Genomic DNA, 13641 nt, shown 5'->3' with positions numbered 1-13641 from the left:
CTAACTAGAAAGGACTGAGCATTTGCTTCTCTAAACTTCACGTATGAATTATTGTTTAATTGCCACCATTGCTGATTATTTAAAAGTATGCATAACAGTCATTACTAGAGATGTGTGCTGCGTATTTGTGATTAATCCCCACTGATGTGATAAACATAATTTTTGCCCTGGTTGTAACCCTGAGTGTGCTTTCACTTCAAATGCAGGCTTAAGCAATGTATTAATTTCACCTTATTTTTAGAAGATTTTCAGTTTTGTTGTTTCTGTAGCTATGGAGCCCATCTAAGGAAGCCATGGCCTTCTATTACCCAACTGTTGGACTAAACCCCTTCTGGAATCCCCATTATGTCCAGCTGTTAGGCTTCAGAAGCAAGTGTATTGCTTTGATAGCAGAGGGTATCCATGAGGACACGTATTGCTTCTCAAGAATCAACAGAGGATCTGTTTGATTTAGTTACAAGGGATGTTGTCAAAGCTGTGGAAACCCCAGAATTGCCCTCACAGGCTGGCTGTCCCATTTTGGGACAGATGGGCACATGAGTTTCCTCAACAAGCTGTGACAGGGCTTGATGAGTAACAAAGCCAAAGGCAGGGATCAGTATCTCTGGGAGACTTGATGTACTGATGTTAAACAGACCTGTGCATTTCACTTGAAGAAGAAGCACACCTGGTGCTGTTGGCCAGATCCTTGGCTACAGCCAGATTATCTTCTGTAATCAGACAGTATTTTATGCTGTGCTTTTTTAAATGTGAGCACGGATGTTTCATTATTTTCATGTGCCAAAAGGCCCTGTTTTACAGGCACACATTCAGAATGGTCTTCGATTTGATAAATTTGAGAGAGGGTAATCCTTGCAGCAGGATTTCTAGTACCAGACACAGGTCAAACAGCTACAGATTCTGCTATCTAGAAACTTTTTATTCTGACTTTGGCTTGTGCAGTCGTGGATGAGCCTGGCAGACTGCTGACGCAAATGAGGATGTGGAGTTGAGGTTGTCATCTGTTGGTATCTCAATTCTCTACAAGTGAAATAGTGATGATAGCTATTTCTTTGTGCCACTCATTGTCCACATTCTATAATTAGGGTGTCAGATCACTGCAGGAGGAGACTGCCTCTTTCTATGTATGTGAATACTTAGCTCTGCTCTTATTTTTATTTGATGTGACATGACTAACAAGTAGTAATAACAAATGTAAGAGCTTGTCTTCAGTTTCAATTTCTAAAACAGTAGTGGTGGGACCAAGTACTGTCTACAAAATAGAGGGTACAGACTTTGAGCATGGATATTGAGGGAAAGAGACAGCTTTGTGGGAGCCTTCCTGAAAGGACTGTGTTTGGGGTGAAGGAGAGGAGGTTTGGAAGGGAGAAAACAACCTATCATTGAGGGAGGAGTTATGAGGAGGAGGAATGCCCAGGGGTGGGGTGTCATGTAAAACCTTTGGCAGAGGAGTAAAAGAGGGCATTTAAAGCTGAGGATGAGGAGCAGGCTTGCTGGCAGGGCTGGCCATGTTATATTACAGGGTGTTGTCACTGCCAGCAGTGTTGGTATTGCTTTGGTCTTAACTCATTTCTAGTGGCAACACTGAAGAGGGCCATCTCCATCTTATCTTTCCTCTAGGCAGAGGATTTGGGAAGGCACCTCTGGACATGGTGCATCCTGCTCAGGGGCCACGTCACCCTCTGGAGATACTTCAGTCTCTTGACTAGAAGGGGAGCCTGGGACAAGTGGGTGTCCAACTCACATTATTGGTTCCTAGGTGGTGGTGAATTAAATAGTTCCTTTTGCCCCTAAAAGGACCATTCCATTCCCAATGAGTGGCTCTCACAGCCCAGAAGGTAACAGACAAAAACCGAGACTGAAAACAAAACTTTTTTTTCAGTCTGTATTTTTACCTGCTTTATTTATGCTTTGACTAGAAGTGTGTCAGTTTTCAGGAAAGACAACAATCAGACTGCTTTGTCCCATCGACAGCCTGAGTTTTGCAGATTTCTGCACTCTTGGTTTTTTACAACACAAAAGCATTTGGATTTCTTTTAAACTCTTGTCATACTTTTTTTTCCCCTTTTTTGTCTCCATGAAATCTACGAGTTTTTCCTACCTGGCTTTGTTTATTTCACGAAACAATTGTTCCTGGCTTTTTACTTTACTTTTATGTGACCAGCAGTCACCCACCTTGTCATATAAAAATGAATCATGTCAGAGATCAGCTGAGTAGGGATGAGGTATATTCTTTCCTAATCTGCAGTGCTGTTGTAAATGTAAAACATATTTCTTTTTTACACAGTTCCTATGAAGGCACTGCTTGAATGAGCAAAAAGGTACAAATCATTTTAAGCAAAGGAATTGAATGAGTAGTGGTAACTTTTTTGCAGTGAAATATGAATAGAACCTACCTAGAAGAAAATGTTCTGGCTCTGCAGAGGCTTCATTAACCTGTGCATTCAAAAAGGATTTCCTTCAGGACCCTTTCTTTCATCATAGTTCAGAATTGCCTTAGTGAATGCTCATCTTTGAGATGCAACTGCCTTGATTACACACAGGGGCACCAATCTTCAGGAGATAGCCTTGAAGAGCAGCCAGTGTTGGCTTAATTCTGCCTCTGGTGGTAACTACAGAAATTATAGCAGAGTTAAGGCAACCATAAGTACTTCTGGAAGTGTTACCCCACATTTTTAGTCAATTGTATTTAACTATAGCAGATAATAAAAAAAAATAACCTAACCAAAAGATAAATAATAATAACAATCAAGCTCTGACTGCTTAAAAAAAGGGGGAAATCCTTTAAAATCATGTAAAATAAAACCTCCTTTTTTTGTAAACAGGAAATACTGAGTAAGCAGGAATTTTTGGTCCCATTTAGATGTTAATTGTACTTCAATATTTGAATAGGGTAGGTCAAAGGCTTAAACCACCTAAATACTTTAAAATATACTCATAAATAATCATTCTTTATACATCATAATTGTTCTTACTGCATGTCAAAACCATGAACTTTGGTGTTCCCCAAGAAAATAAAACAAGGGATTATTTTCTTTTTTTTGGCACAAAAAGGTAAAATGAAAGAACTAGCAGCACCCTTGAGGGAGTGCATGGAATACTACCAAATTGGTCTTTACTTGCCTCAGCTATCTTTTTTTTACAAAAGTTTTAAATATAGGTTAATATGTAAACAGACTGCACACACTGAGAGTTTGATCCTGAACTGTTGAAATTCCCATTCAAAATTCCCATTAACTGTGGTAGCACAAGATCAAGCTCCAGGTTAGTACGGTATGTACAAGCTGAAGTCATTGAGGGAGCCACGGCTGCAGGAAAGCAAAACCTCAGGTGCTCATTTCAAAACCAGTTGCTGGAGGAATCAGATTTGGCGCCGATGACCTTCCTGCACATGTTGGAGTTCTCTTGATGGAGAGGGTATTCGTTGCCTGCCAGTGGTTCTGCCTTCCCCTTCCTTGCAGTGTACCGTCTGCCCGATGGTAGACTTTCATACTTAGTCACATAACTCCTGTGAGCACACAAAATGATTGGTCTGGCATTAACAAATACATACAAAATCTGTACCATGTAGGTGATGCTAGAGATAAACACTTTACATACAGATTACACTTCCACCATGTGTAGGTGTGATCAAAAAGTGTTGTAGTATCTGCAAACTAGCATACTGTTTTCTTAGGATTTCTGGAGATGCTAGAGTTCTTTAATGCATCTCAGGCTCACCACCTTTTGGATCAGAAAAGCCTGAATGGAAATCTGGCACAGGCTCTCCAGATGTTATTGCCCTTAGGTCTTAGCAAATAGGGATTAGGAGGAGATAGTAAACCCACTCTCTCACATGGCAATAGAATTGCCACTCTTTGGCTACTGGAAAGCATCTCTTCTATCTTATTGTGCAGCTGTTTTGCTTTCAGGTAAGTTGGTGCCTTAATAAAATATGATAGAACACGACAGTTGCAAGGACTTAACACACCAGGTACATTTGTTGATGCCAGTAAATAGCAGATGATGAAAAAAACTTTCCACTTCGGCTAGCTTATAGCTATGCACTTCATCTCTCAACAGTGCAGTAGAGAACTACTGCTGGCAGAGCTTCAGGTCACTATCAGAACTGATCATATGTGAGGGGTATGTTGTGATCCTCAAAAAGGTACTTTCTGAATCTCAGGGGTTGGAGACAGGGGAGAATGGGTTGGGAGAGAGGTTGTAACAGCGTGCACTGCATCTGACTGTGCTAGGCTGGAATTTGGCCTCTGCTAATATCTTGTGGCTGTGAACACCACAAGTTTCTGATTCAGCAGCTGGCTGGAAGGAAGCCTCAGATATTGTGTGCTCTTAGTTCTTACCTGAATGGAGAATCAACTCTGTCCATCTGCATACAGACTAAAAATGGGTACTGTGAAAACTGCACCGTGGAGATGAAGTCTAATGTTGTTTCTACTTCAAAAGTGGTTTCCATGCCAGTTTTCACAAAGAAGGAGTCCACCTCGGTGTTACCAGCTATAAACATGGCTACCCTGCAAATAAATTCAGGCATTGCAATTAACTCAAAACGCATTAAGAAAGAGGAAATTAAATTGCAAACAGTCCTACCATCAATGCATGAAAACTGAAGAAAGCCTGTTCTTCAGGTAAAGAGATATAAATTCAGATGAGGCCAGTGGGAACCGGTATTACCCAGATGGAAAGGGAAAGAAGTACAAATGTTCTCCCATGCACATAGCTTATTTAATTTTAACTCATCGGTAAGGTCTTTTATATTTAAATTCTTCTCATTTGTACTACCAGGGCTCAGAAGCCTCTACAGCTATAGTGTGTATTGGGAGTATCTCACCGGTTCTTGATGTTGGTTTTGGATTCCCGGTACCACAGGCTGAACTCCATCCCTCCTGAGATGTCAATGGCCAGGCCACCCAGGAACTCCGCACTGGCCCTCGGCCCAGACTGCAGCTGAATCTCCTAAAGCCATCAGAAAGCACAGGTAACCCCCATTACTGACTGCAGACCACAGTGGTTTCCTTATTCCCTTTTGTACCGCCAGCATGGCACTCATAAATTTGCAGGAACGAAAAGGAATAGAGGGCTTTTCTGAAAGGGTGGAAAAAACAACTCTCATGTACATCACTCCCTAGAAATTGAGATGAAGTTAAGGCAAGGTGCCTTGCATCCTTCCCTTCTCCACTATATGGCAGCTGGTGTAATTTCTGCAATGAGTATCACTGCAAGGAGTATCATGGCCTCTGTCTCCAAGAGCTATCACACAAGCCTCACAGAGGCTCTGCTGGCAGTCCAGCTAAGTCATTAAACTCATTGCAGCAGTGGTGCAGTGCAGTGTGGCTTCTTCTGTACACCTGAAGGCAGCCCCATAGTGGCAGTAGGATGCACAGTGCTGCAAGCAGTCATGCAATGTGTGGTGGCTCTGAACCCACTGTATGGCAGGAATTATGGCTGCAGTGGCTGGGTGGTCAAACCCATTCCTAATACGCCTTAACTGCCACTATGGATTTGCTTTTAATGCATTTTGAATCACTGATCAAGTGGACTCCTGGTTTCCTAAAAGTTCTATGGCTGGACTGGAAACTCATCACGTGGAGCCTGTTTCGGAAGTGATAATATAGCTCAGGGTCATGGCAGCTCATTACTTTTAAGTTTTGATACCCAGCCAAGATTTTTAAGGTTCACTGAGCCTTGGCAATCAAACTTACTTTATACAGTTGTCCTGCTTCTCTAAGAGCTAGTGGCTTAATTCTCTGTTTTAAAAGAACCATTCATTTGGGAAAAGTTTATTTTAATCATGTCCCTCTCATACAGGGCATATACTCCTCTCTCCCAGGTGGTTTCCTCCCTCCTCCTGGGTTTCTCTGCCAGTGGTATTCTCAGGCACCTGTAATCTGCAAGCAGTTGTAGGACATATGAATACACAATTTTCTCCCCCCCCTTCTCATGTCCAGGCACTTTGAAAGTTCCTCTTCTCAGGTATTCAGTAGCTCAGTGGTTTCAGTTAATCTGTCCCAAGATTTAAGAAAGAAGCAAGCAGAGACAGGCTGTCTTTCTAATCCCTAAAGCAAGGAGCAACATTTAGGGAGTGTTTTATTCAGAGCATTAAAGTTTTCCTGCCCTAATCAAGGACTTGCGTGATTATGATGCCTGTATATGGCTGCTTCACTTTTTAGGGTGAATAAATCTCCGGAAAAATCTCCTTCACACAACCAACTTGGCATTCAGTTGCTTGACCCTTTTTGAAGTCAAAGGGAGTTTTTGTACTGACTGCAATAGGCCAAGGGATACTTTACTTGTCGATCTCTTTAGGTGTGGAGGTAAAGCTTGTTTTACTTTATTTGACTTAGCTTTTCACTGGGACAGAATTGGTGGGTAACTGTTAATGAGTGAGGAGGTAACAGTATACAGTCTGGCAGAGACATACACACAACCAGAGGAGCAGCTATTTTTAGATGCATTGTCAAATTGCACCTAAAAATATTAGAGTAGGCTTGGTTTGCAGTGTCTGCACAGTTAAAGACTTTAGAGGCTACCTCAGATTAAATCAGGTTTGTCATTGAAACCATAAATGAAGCTAAGGAGTACTTGTCCTGTGTTTACCAGCTCATCTATTTCCTTATTTAGAGTTCAGTGCTGTCCTTTGCCTCATGTGCAGATCCAATCCAGGCTGATAGGAGGTGTAAATCACAGCAACCCAGCCTCCTCAGGAGCCGTATTCTCCTTTCCCTTCCTATTTTAAGCTTTGCATGTCATATGCAGTGGAAAATGGGATCTGAAAGATCAGAATTGTTAGTTTGTCACTGTTTGAATGCTGAAATGTGCTATGTTTCAGTAAGAAAAGTTTCTTTACACACTGCACTGACAGTGCTACTGTAATGCAATGCAGACATTGCTGAAACAGACACTTCTTTGGGAACTGGCTATCTTCCACTGGGGTCTGGCTTTCAGATGGATTCTCTGACCTATTAATACAGTATTTAATTTCTCTGTGCTTCTAGCAGGTGTGTTGCCTAGGAGAAATATTAACACTACTGAACTTTAATGCAGGTGCCTTCGGGGTCTCAAAAACAGTTTTATGAAAGCTGTTTATATAGGGGATTATAGAGGGGGAATTCTAACTTCTGGATGGTTATTCTTAGCCCTCAGAGAGCTCTGTGAGAACTGCAAAATGCGTTCTGACTTCAGCTTGTGGAGTTATGTGAGAAAAGATGTTACAGATGGTGGGCAGGAGCCTAGGCTTTAGAAGAGTCATTATTAACTTGGAAATCGCCTCTCCAAAATGTGCCTATTGTGATTGCTGCAGTCGTAGAGTTAACTGGGGTGAGAAGACTGGGGGTGGGAGGGCAAGATATTTGATAGATTTGACAGCACTTTAAGTACTACTCAGTTTTGGTCTTTCTGGGCAAAAGGTTTCTTATGAACATTCTTACAGGGAAGCAGAATTTTTGTAGTATTTGAAAATAACTTTTCTCAACATCAGGCTGCACCAGTGCAAAAATGTCAACACAAATATTACACAGGGTTTTTTCTGACAATTCACTTCCTCTATTTTGAGGTTCCAGTCTTGGCTTCCAAGCCATCCTTCTGAAGTTTGATCTCAAATGTGCTGTTTGTATTTTATGTTTGGGTTTTGCCTGTTCTGAAATCACTGCAGCCAACTGTGGAACACTGAATTTTGGTATCAGAATGGGTTCTGTGTTTTCCATGCCTGGTTTTCTTCTTTGAAAGAAGGTAAAACCATGTTTGGCTTGATTGTCTACACTATGAATTTGTGAAGGGCCTTATGTTCTGGCCAAGGTATGTCCACACTGGCCAGGAAACATGGAGGTAGTACTGAGCTATCAAGAAGCTAGATTAATTATGTCTCTCTTGCACTGTTTTTCCTCAGTTCCAGTGTTACACCATTCACACTTCCATTCTGTCAGCGTTTTCTGGTACAGCTGTAATCATAGTTCAACTGTAGGTTGAGAGGTGAGGGCACTTACAATGAAGCTTAACTGTGTTACATGGAAGTGTTCAAATGATGTTGATGTTGCTGTTGACCTGGAACCTATCTGTAAGAGCATTCTTAGGAAGATATGCTGTGTTTAAAATGAAGCTCATGCTGAAGCTGTGTTCAACAGCCCTTCAAATACTTTTTGTCTTTGTGGGGTGTAGAGGTAAGAACAAATGCCTTTTTGGTTATGAACACACACTTTCAGTTGTGTCCACTACTTGAGTCCCAAAGAGCTTAGGCAGCAAGTGTGATAGTGGCAACAAAAGAGAGAAAGCAGATGGGATCCCACCTCGTCACATTACTGCCCAGGCTTCCAGAGAGTCAGTGACAGACCCAAAAATGTTACACCCAGGTGCTGTTAAAAATGGGATGCAATCCCAGCCCTGGTGTGCCCCAGACTTCCGTGGGGTTCTCCAAAGATGAGGATTGGAGAATCTGCTGGCTGGCAGAGCTCTCGGGGTGCCCAGCCAGCTGATTCAGCCAGGATATCTATGGAGCTCAGAGCATGCACAGCAGTTGGAAATATTTAGTTCTGTAAACACCATGCTCATACGCTCAGGACTGAACATGATTATCTTTCTCACCTCTGCAGTCTGTCTGTTGAATAGGTCATGATAGAGCTTTTGCCAATAATCTGTGTATGAACCATGTGTGCTGACTGCTACATGGAAAGCCCTCTAGACTTTTAATAGTTATAAAGTGATTGAGCTGGGTTCAGGAAGGGGAAGGCTGCTATGTGCAGGGGGTATTTCAGTGTAATTTTGATCAGAGTGGATTTTCTCATCATCTGCTTTTGGCATTTTCTTTTGCCAAGAATTAAAAGGGAAAAGCAAAAAGTAAAGTTCGAATGCAAATATTTCATGAGCTGAGTGCTGCTCATGGTTAAATCCACAGCTTCTAAGGGGATTCCTGTTTGGGAAGAGCAAAAATATCAAACCAAGTGCTGTCCCTCCACTTTCAGAGATGTTTAGATTTTTGTCCTTCAGTAATACATTATGTAGCTGATTATATTAATATATGAGTCTGTATTTAAGCATAATAATAACAGTCTGTTTGGCATAACAGTTGTATAAAAGCTACGTAATCCTCATTTTTAATGCCTTGTTTTGCCTAGCAATAAGGTTAAGGACCTCTTAGCATTGTTGTTTGAAGGTTATTTATTTGGGAAAGCTTGAGTACCAGTGACTCATTCATTCAATACCTGACAGTTATTGCCTAATTGGATGTAAGGTTTCTGGACCACTTGTGAAGAGAAAACTTTAGGTGGTCACATGGGACAATACTGTATTACAAGAAACAGTGGGAGGTGAGGCCACAGGTGGTAGCAATAAGAGTTTTCTACAGGAAAGTCAGTTGGATTCGCTTTTATTCAGTTGTACTTTGTTTTCTAAAATTATACATGTCCTCACCTTTGCTCTAGATTGCTTTTCATGTAATTTCACTCTGGTTTTTAATACCTGTGACTTTTATATTGCTTTCATAGTGAGTGAAGCCCATGTAATATTGATCAGGTATATTAGAATGAAAATGAAAAAATAAGATGTTCCACAGCAATGGGGTGGGGGAGGGAGCATCAGTGCTTAAGAGACACAAAAAGAAACAAGCAGCGTTCTATCAGTACCTGTGAGTAGTCTGTCAGGAGGATAAGTCCTTTCACCACGTTAATGAGATCTCCAGTTGCTGAGAACATTTTAGACATTAAATCACCGTATCCTTGGAAAAATGTAACTGGTCTGAGTTGGACATCGAACAAAATGGCTGACATGCCAGCATAGGAGTCCAGGTTTTCCTCGCCTTCATCAGGAGTTGCAGCTATTATGGACTCCAGACCTTGAGCTTCAATCACCACCTAAGAAGCAACAGTGATACAGAATCACTGAAAAACTGTTCCTCACCCAAGCTGTTAACAACCCTATAAGTTTTCTTAATGTCTATGAGCCTGACTCAATTTTATGTAGTTGTAGATTAAACAGTATGAGGCTAAGACTTAAAGGAACTAAGTAAAGCAGTCAGAAAAATGGAAAATTGAAATAATCTCCTGGCATGTTTCTTCCAGTCAGATGCAGGCAGAATTATTTGCTCACAATGCAGACCACAAGCTCGAGCCTACTTTCAAACAGATTTTCCTTTTTCTGTATGACTGTTTCCCATAGAGAGCTGGAAGGAAAACCTAAAGATGTTCCACAGCACATTTTTTGTTCTGCAGAAATTTAGAAGCATTGTAATATTGGAGATACTAGCCAACATTAAGAAAAGTCCAAAATAGAGGAATCTCATTTAAATCTCTGATTCATGCATTTGATCTACTCCTTGTACCTCTATTCTGTGTTATACCCAAACAAACTTGCAAAGCTTTTACTGATTATATCAGGTTAACAGTACAGACTTTAACTAGAGACAGAACTTGATACATGATATAGAACAAAACACTTGTCTTTTTGTATATGTGAACATGTGCCTTATTGGCTGTTCTGAGTTTCTTTTTCCCCTGTTACTGGCTTGCTCTCTGACAAGTGCAGCAAACTTAAGCATTAGTTGAATTGATTTAGAAGCTGTAAGAAGAGGCCCACATACTGGTAGAGTTTTCATATACAGTGTGGCAGTTACCTGGATGGCATGAAGTTCAGCATTTCTATCAAAAATTCGGATATTCATGTTACTTCTCCTTAAAATGCCAGAGCCTGAATAGAGGATGTCAAGACTGTATGTAGATGATACATCTGGACCACCTTAATTGAAAAAGAAAGAGGGTACCTGTGACTAAACTAGTGGATTAATCAAGTGTTTGGGAATATAAGCAGGGCTAAAAGGCAGTTTTGTGGTTACATACGTGTAATATAGCCAGAGTAGGCAGAGGAAGAGCCCGTCTTGGCAAAGCGATCGTAGTTATGAGCACGCATGTCCTTCAGAACTTGCCGAATTGTTTTGCTGCGGTATTTCAGGACAAACAAACAAATGAAAACACAGAGACACAAAAATGTTGTAGTACCAAGGTATTACTGTTTTGTAGAAATTCCAAATTTGAGAGAGGCTGAATTTCCCAATAGGAAAGAAGGTCTTCAAAACCCTCACATTTTCACACTAAAAATCTGCCCTGACCCAGAGTGTCTTTTCCAATTGAGCTACTCTCTGCAGTCATAGCTAGAAAAGCAAGCAAAGGTCTTGCTTGAAAATCAATGGTGTTGAGAAGAAGAGATATTTTGACCATTTTCACCAGTGCTGTGATGTTTAGAATTTTCTGAGCCCCACTGAAAGAATGAATGAAACAGATGACATCTCTCTCCATAATGCAAGTTAGATGCCGAATTCTTATTTGTACCTCTGAAAATGCAAATAGCTAATCAATGAATGTAATTGAAATGCAGATATTTATTCTGAAATATCAATACTTTTAAGTGACATGAAAATAAAGCACCCTTTTATCCTCTCCTTAAATTTGACAGTAGAAATTCATGAGAACCTGTGTGTTCTTTGGGTTTCTGCACAGAAATAAGGATGACCTAAATTTATTTATACTGAACTTAATGTACCTTGAAGGCATTTCAAAGTGAAGTATATCTTGGATCATGGAGAGCATGTACTTGTTCATTTCCAGAGGCAGTTCACCAATGGAGAGCAAGATGTTTTTCACTTCCATGTAAGATGGGTTACTGTTTAAGATGATAGCAGCTGCAGTGGTTCTCACTGTCTTTTCGTGGACTCTGCGATTCTGGTGGTATATCCTGTTCATTGTTTCCTTCACCTGGTCAGGAAACACATTATTCTGTCAGTGCTCACACAGATGACTGAGCAAAGTACAGACTGGAATCTTGTTTATAATATCAGCTTAAGCTAGCTCCATAGCTAAGGCTAATACTTAAGAATATATTTTCAGCACCCTGTTTTTTCATGGTCCTTTTGGAATGTAAGAGCCATGTAGTTCAGTGATCACATGGGCAAGTGGGGCATTTGTTATGTTTTCTCAGCCACAGTCCAAGTGCAGCCTTCCACACTGACTTCCACAGCAGGGCTGTAAATAAGTAGAAGCCCTAATAACAAAATACTGTAGCAGTGGTAAGATCAAGAGAGAGATTTCTTTGACTGTTAAGGGAAAATGTAGTTTAAAGAAGTGAAGAATCTTGCAATATTAATTTTTTAAATTGTGCCTCAGGTGACCGCATGTCCCTGAGAAGTTGTGACACATCTTTGTTACAGACAAGCCCACGGAAAGCCAGGTAGGCCCACTGACAGAACAGCTTCTAGTGTGTTCACTGCATAGCAGCACCCTGACAACCTCAGTCACAGCTGCCAGCAGTAGCTATGGAATGGGATGCAGGGTAATGCCACAGAGGCAGGTCCTCATGTTCTGCTATTTCTTCCCTTACTCTTGGAGGCTACAAGGTAAGAGGTAGCCTCCTTACTTCATGCATTCTGCTTGGATATGCAGGTGCCCAAATGTTCCTAATGTCTCCTGTACATCACAGAGAAGGCAGTGCTCTTGTGAAAGGAGAGCTCTTCTCCCTGAAGACCGCCTGCCACCTTCAATGACTGTGTGTGGCTCTGGAACCAAAGGCTGAACAGCACTGTCAGACTGGGAGCTGGGATTTGGCAACCAGGAATGTATAGAGTTTTCTGGTTGGAACTAGAGCTAAACTAAGAAATAATTTCCTGGAGGTAAAGGTAAAACATGGGGCATCTTTGAAATGGGTGGGACTGACAAATGAACCCTGTTAATTTATGCTTTATCTTTAATCCAGTCTCTTGTACTTCTTTTCTTGGGCAGTATATTTTCTTACCTCTTTGGTGAGAAAAGAAGGATCGTATCTCTGCAAGGCAGTGGCAGCAAGATTACTGATGGGCCCTTCTTCTGACTCAGCATACTTCAGAAGCAGTGGAATTGCTTCAGGAAGGAGTGCATTCTTCAGGGCCAGCAGGAACATCCTCACATTGTCATCTTTCTTAGCCTTCTCCAATCTGTTTAGTATCATCCTTTTGGCTTCTGCAACAGCCTAAAGAAAGCCAACAGCATCTTTAAATGGTGATCATAAAACGATCTTTTTCCTTTGCAGAAGTAGGAGGAGCAGGGCTGGGTTCTAGCATGTTTTAGGTTCAAAGCACCATTGCACAGTTAGCAAAAGTGTAATTTGCAAACTGTATGTGGATGGCTTCCTTCAGCATAAACAAAGTGGCTATAGCCATGGTGACACCTGATCTATAGGTTTATCATTTCGTAGCTGCTCTTCCTCTGACTCAGATCTTACCTGTGGGGTCAACATGTCCCCACAAAAAAACGCAAGAAAAGTGTTCATTAGTGCTTCATAACTTAATGTCATAAGAGCACTTGGCAATTAACAGGGGAAGGAAAAACGGACTCCTTAGAGGCATTTAGGTGCTCTGTGTCTTTCCAGCAGTGTGCTGCAATCACACAGCACAGATCTAGCAGGTAGCAGTGCCTTGTCTGATCATCAGCATCTACTCAGTCCATGGTCAAAGTTATACCCTTCCTCCTTGGTTGTTCTATGCATGTTTGGGGTGGAGTTGGGTACTTGAACCAATGTTTCTTCTTCACAGACCTGAAATAACCTAGATGACTGCAAATATTAAAGAGGTCCTGAGTTTGCCAGTGTTTCTCTGAGGACATGCAAAGCTTTTGGACAAAGAAGCAAAAG

The 13641-nt window shown here is 41.3% G+C and overlaps 1 protein-coding gene across 1 annotated transcript in view; it reads right to left on the bottom strand.

Annotated features, from left to right (window-relative positions):
* Nucleotides 1-1903: 1903 nt before the first annotated feature.
* MTTP (microsomal triglyceride transfer protein) overlaps nt 1904-13641 on the bottom strand; it is a 28495-nt gene continuing 16757 nt past the window's right edge. Inside the window, exons 11-18 of the mRNA XM_005148655.4 lie at nt 12769-12981; nt 11524-11735; nt 10824-10921; nt 10601-10722; nt 9615-9842; nt 4832-4956; nt 4344-4514; nt 1904-3508 (exon numbers count right to left, since the gene is read on the bottom strand). Coding sequence (XP_005148712.2) covers nt 3340-3508; nt 4344-4514; nt 4832-4956; nt 9615-9842; nt 10601-10722; nt 10824-10921; nt 11524-11735; nt 12769-12981 — 1338 coding nt within the window. The 3' untranslated portion in view covers nt 1904-3339. The remainder of the gene's footprint in view (nt 3509-4343; nt 4515-4831; nt 4957-9614; nt 9843-10600; nt 10723-10823; nt 10922-11523; nt 11736-12768; nt 12982-13641) is intronic.

This window comes from Melopsittacus undulatus, chromosome 7 (genome assembly GCF_012275295.1).
Source record: "Melopsittacus undulatus isolate bMelUnd1 chromosome 7, bMelUnd1.mat.Z, whole genome shotgun sequence".
NCBI classification, from domain to species: Eukaryota; Metazoa; Chordata; class Aves; order Psittaciformes; family Psittaculidae; genus Melopsittacus; species Melopsittacus undulatus.
Note: the sequence above shows the minus strand (reverse complement) of the source record. Positions and strands in the feature narration are given on the sequence as shown.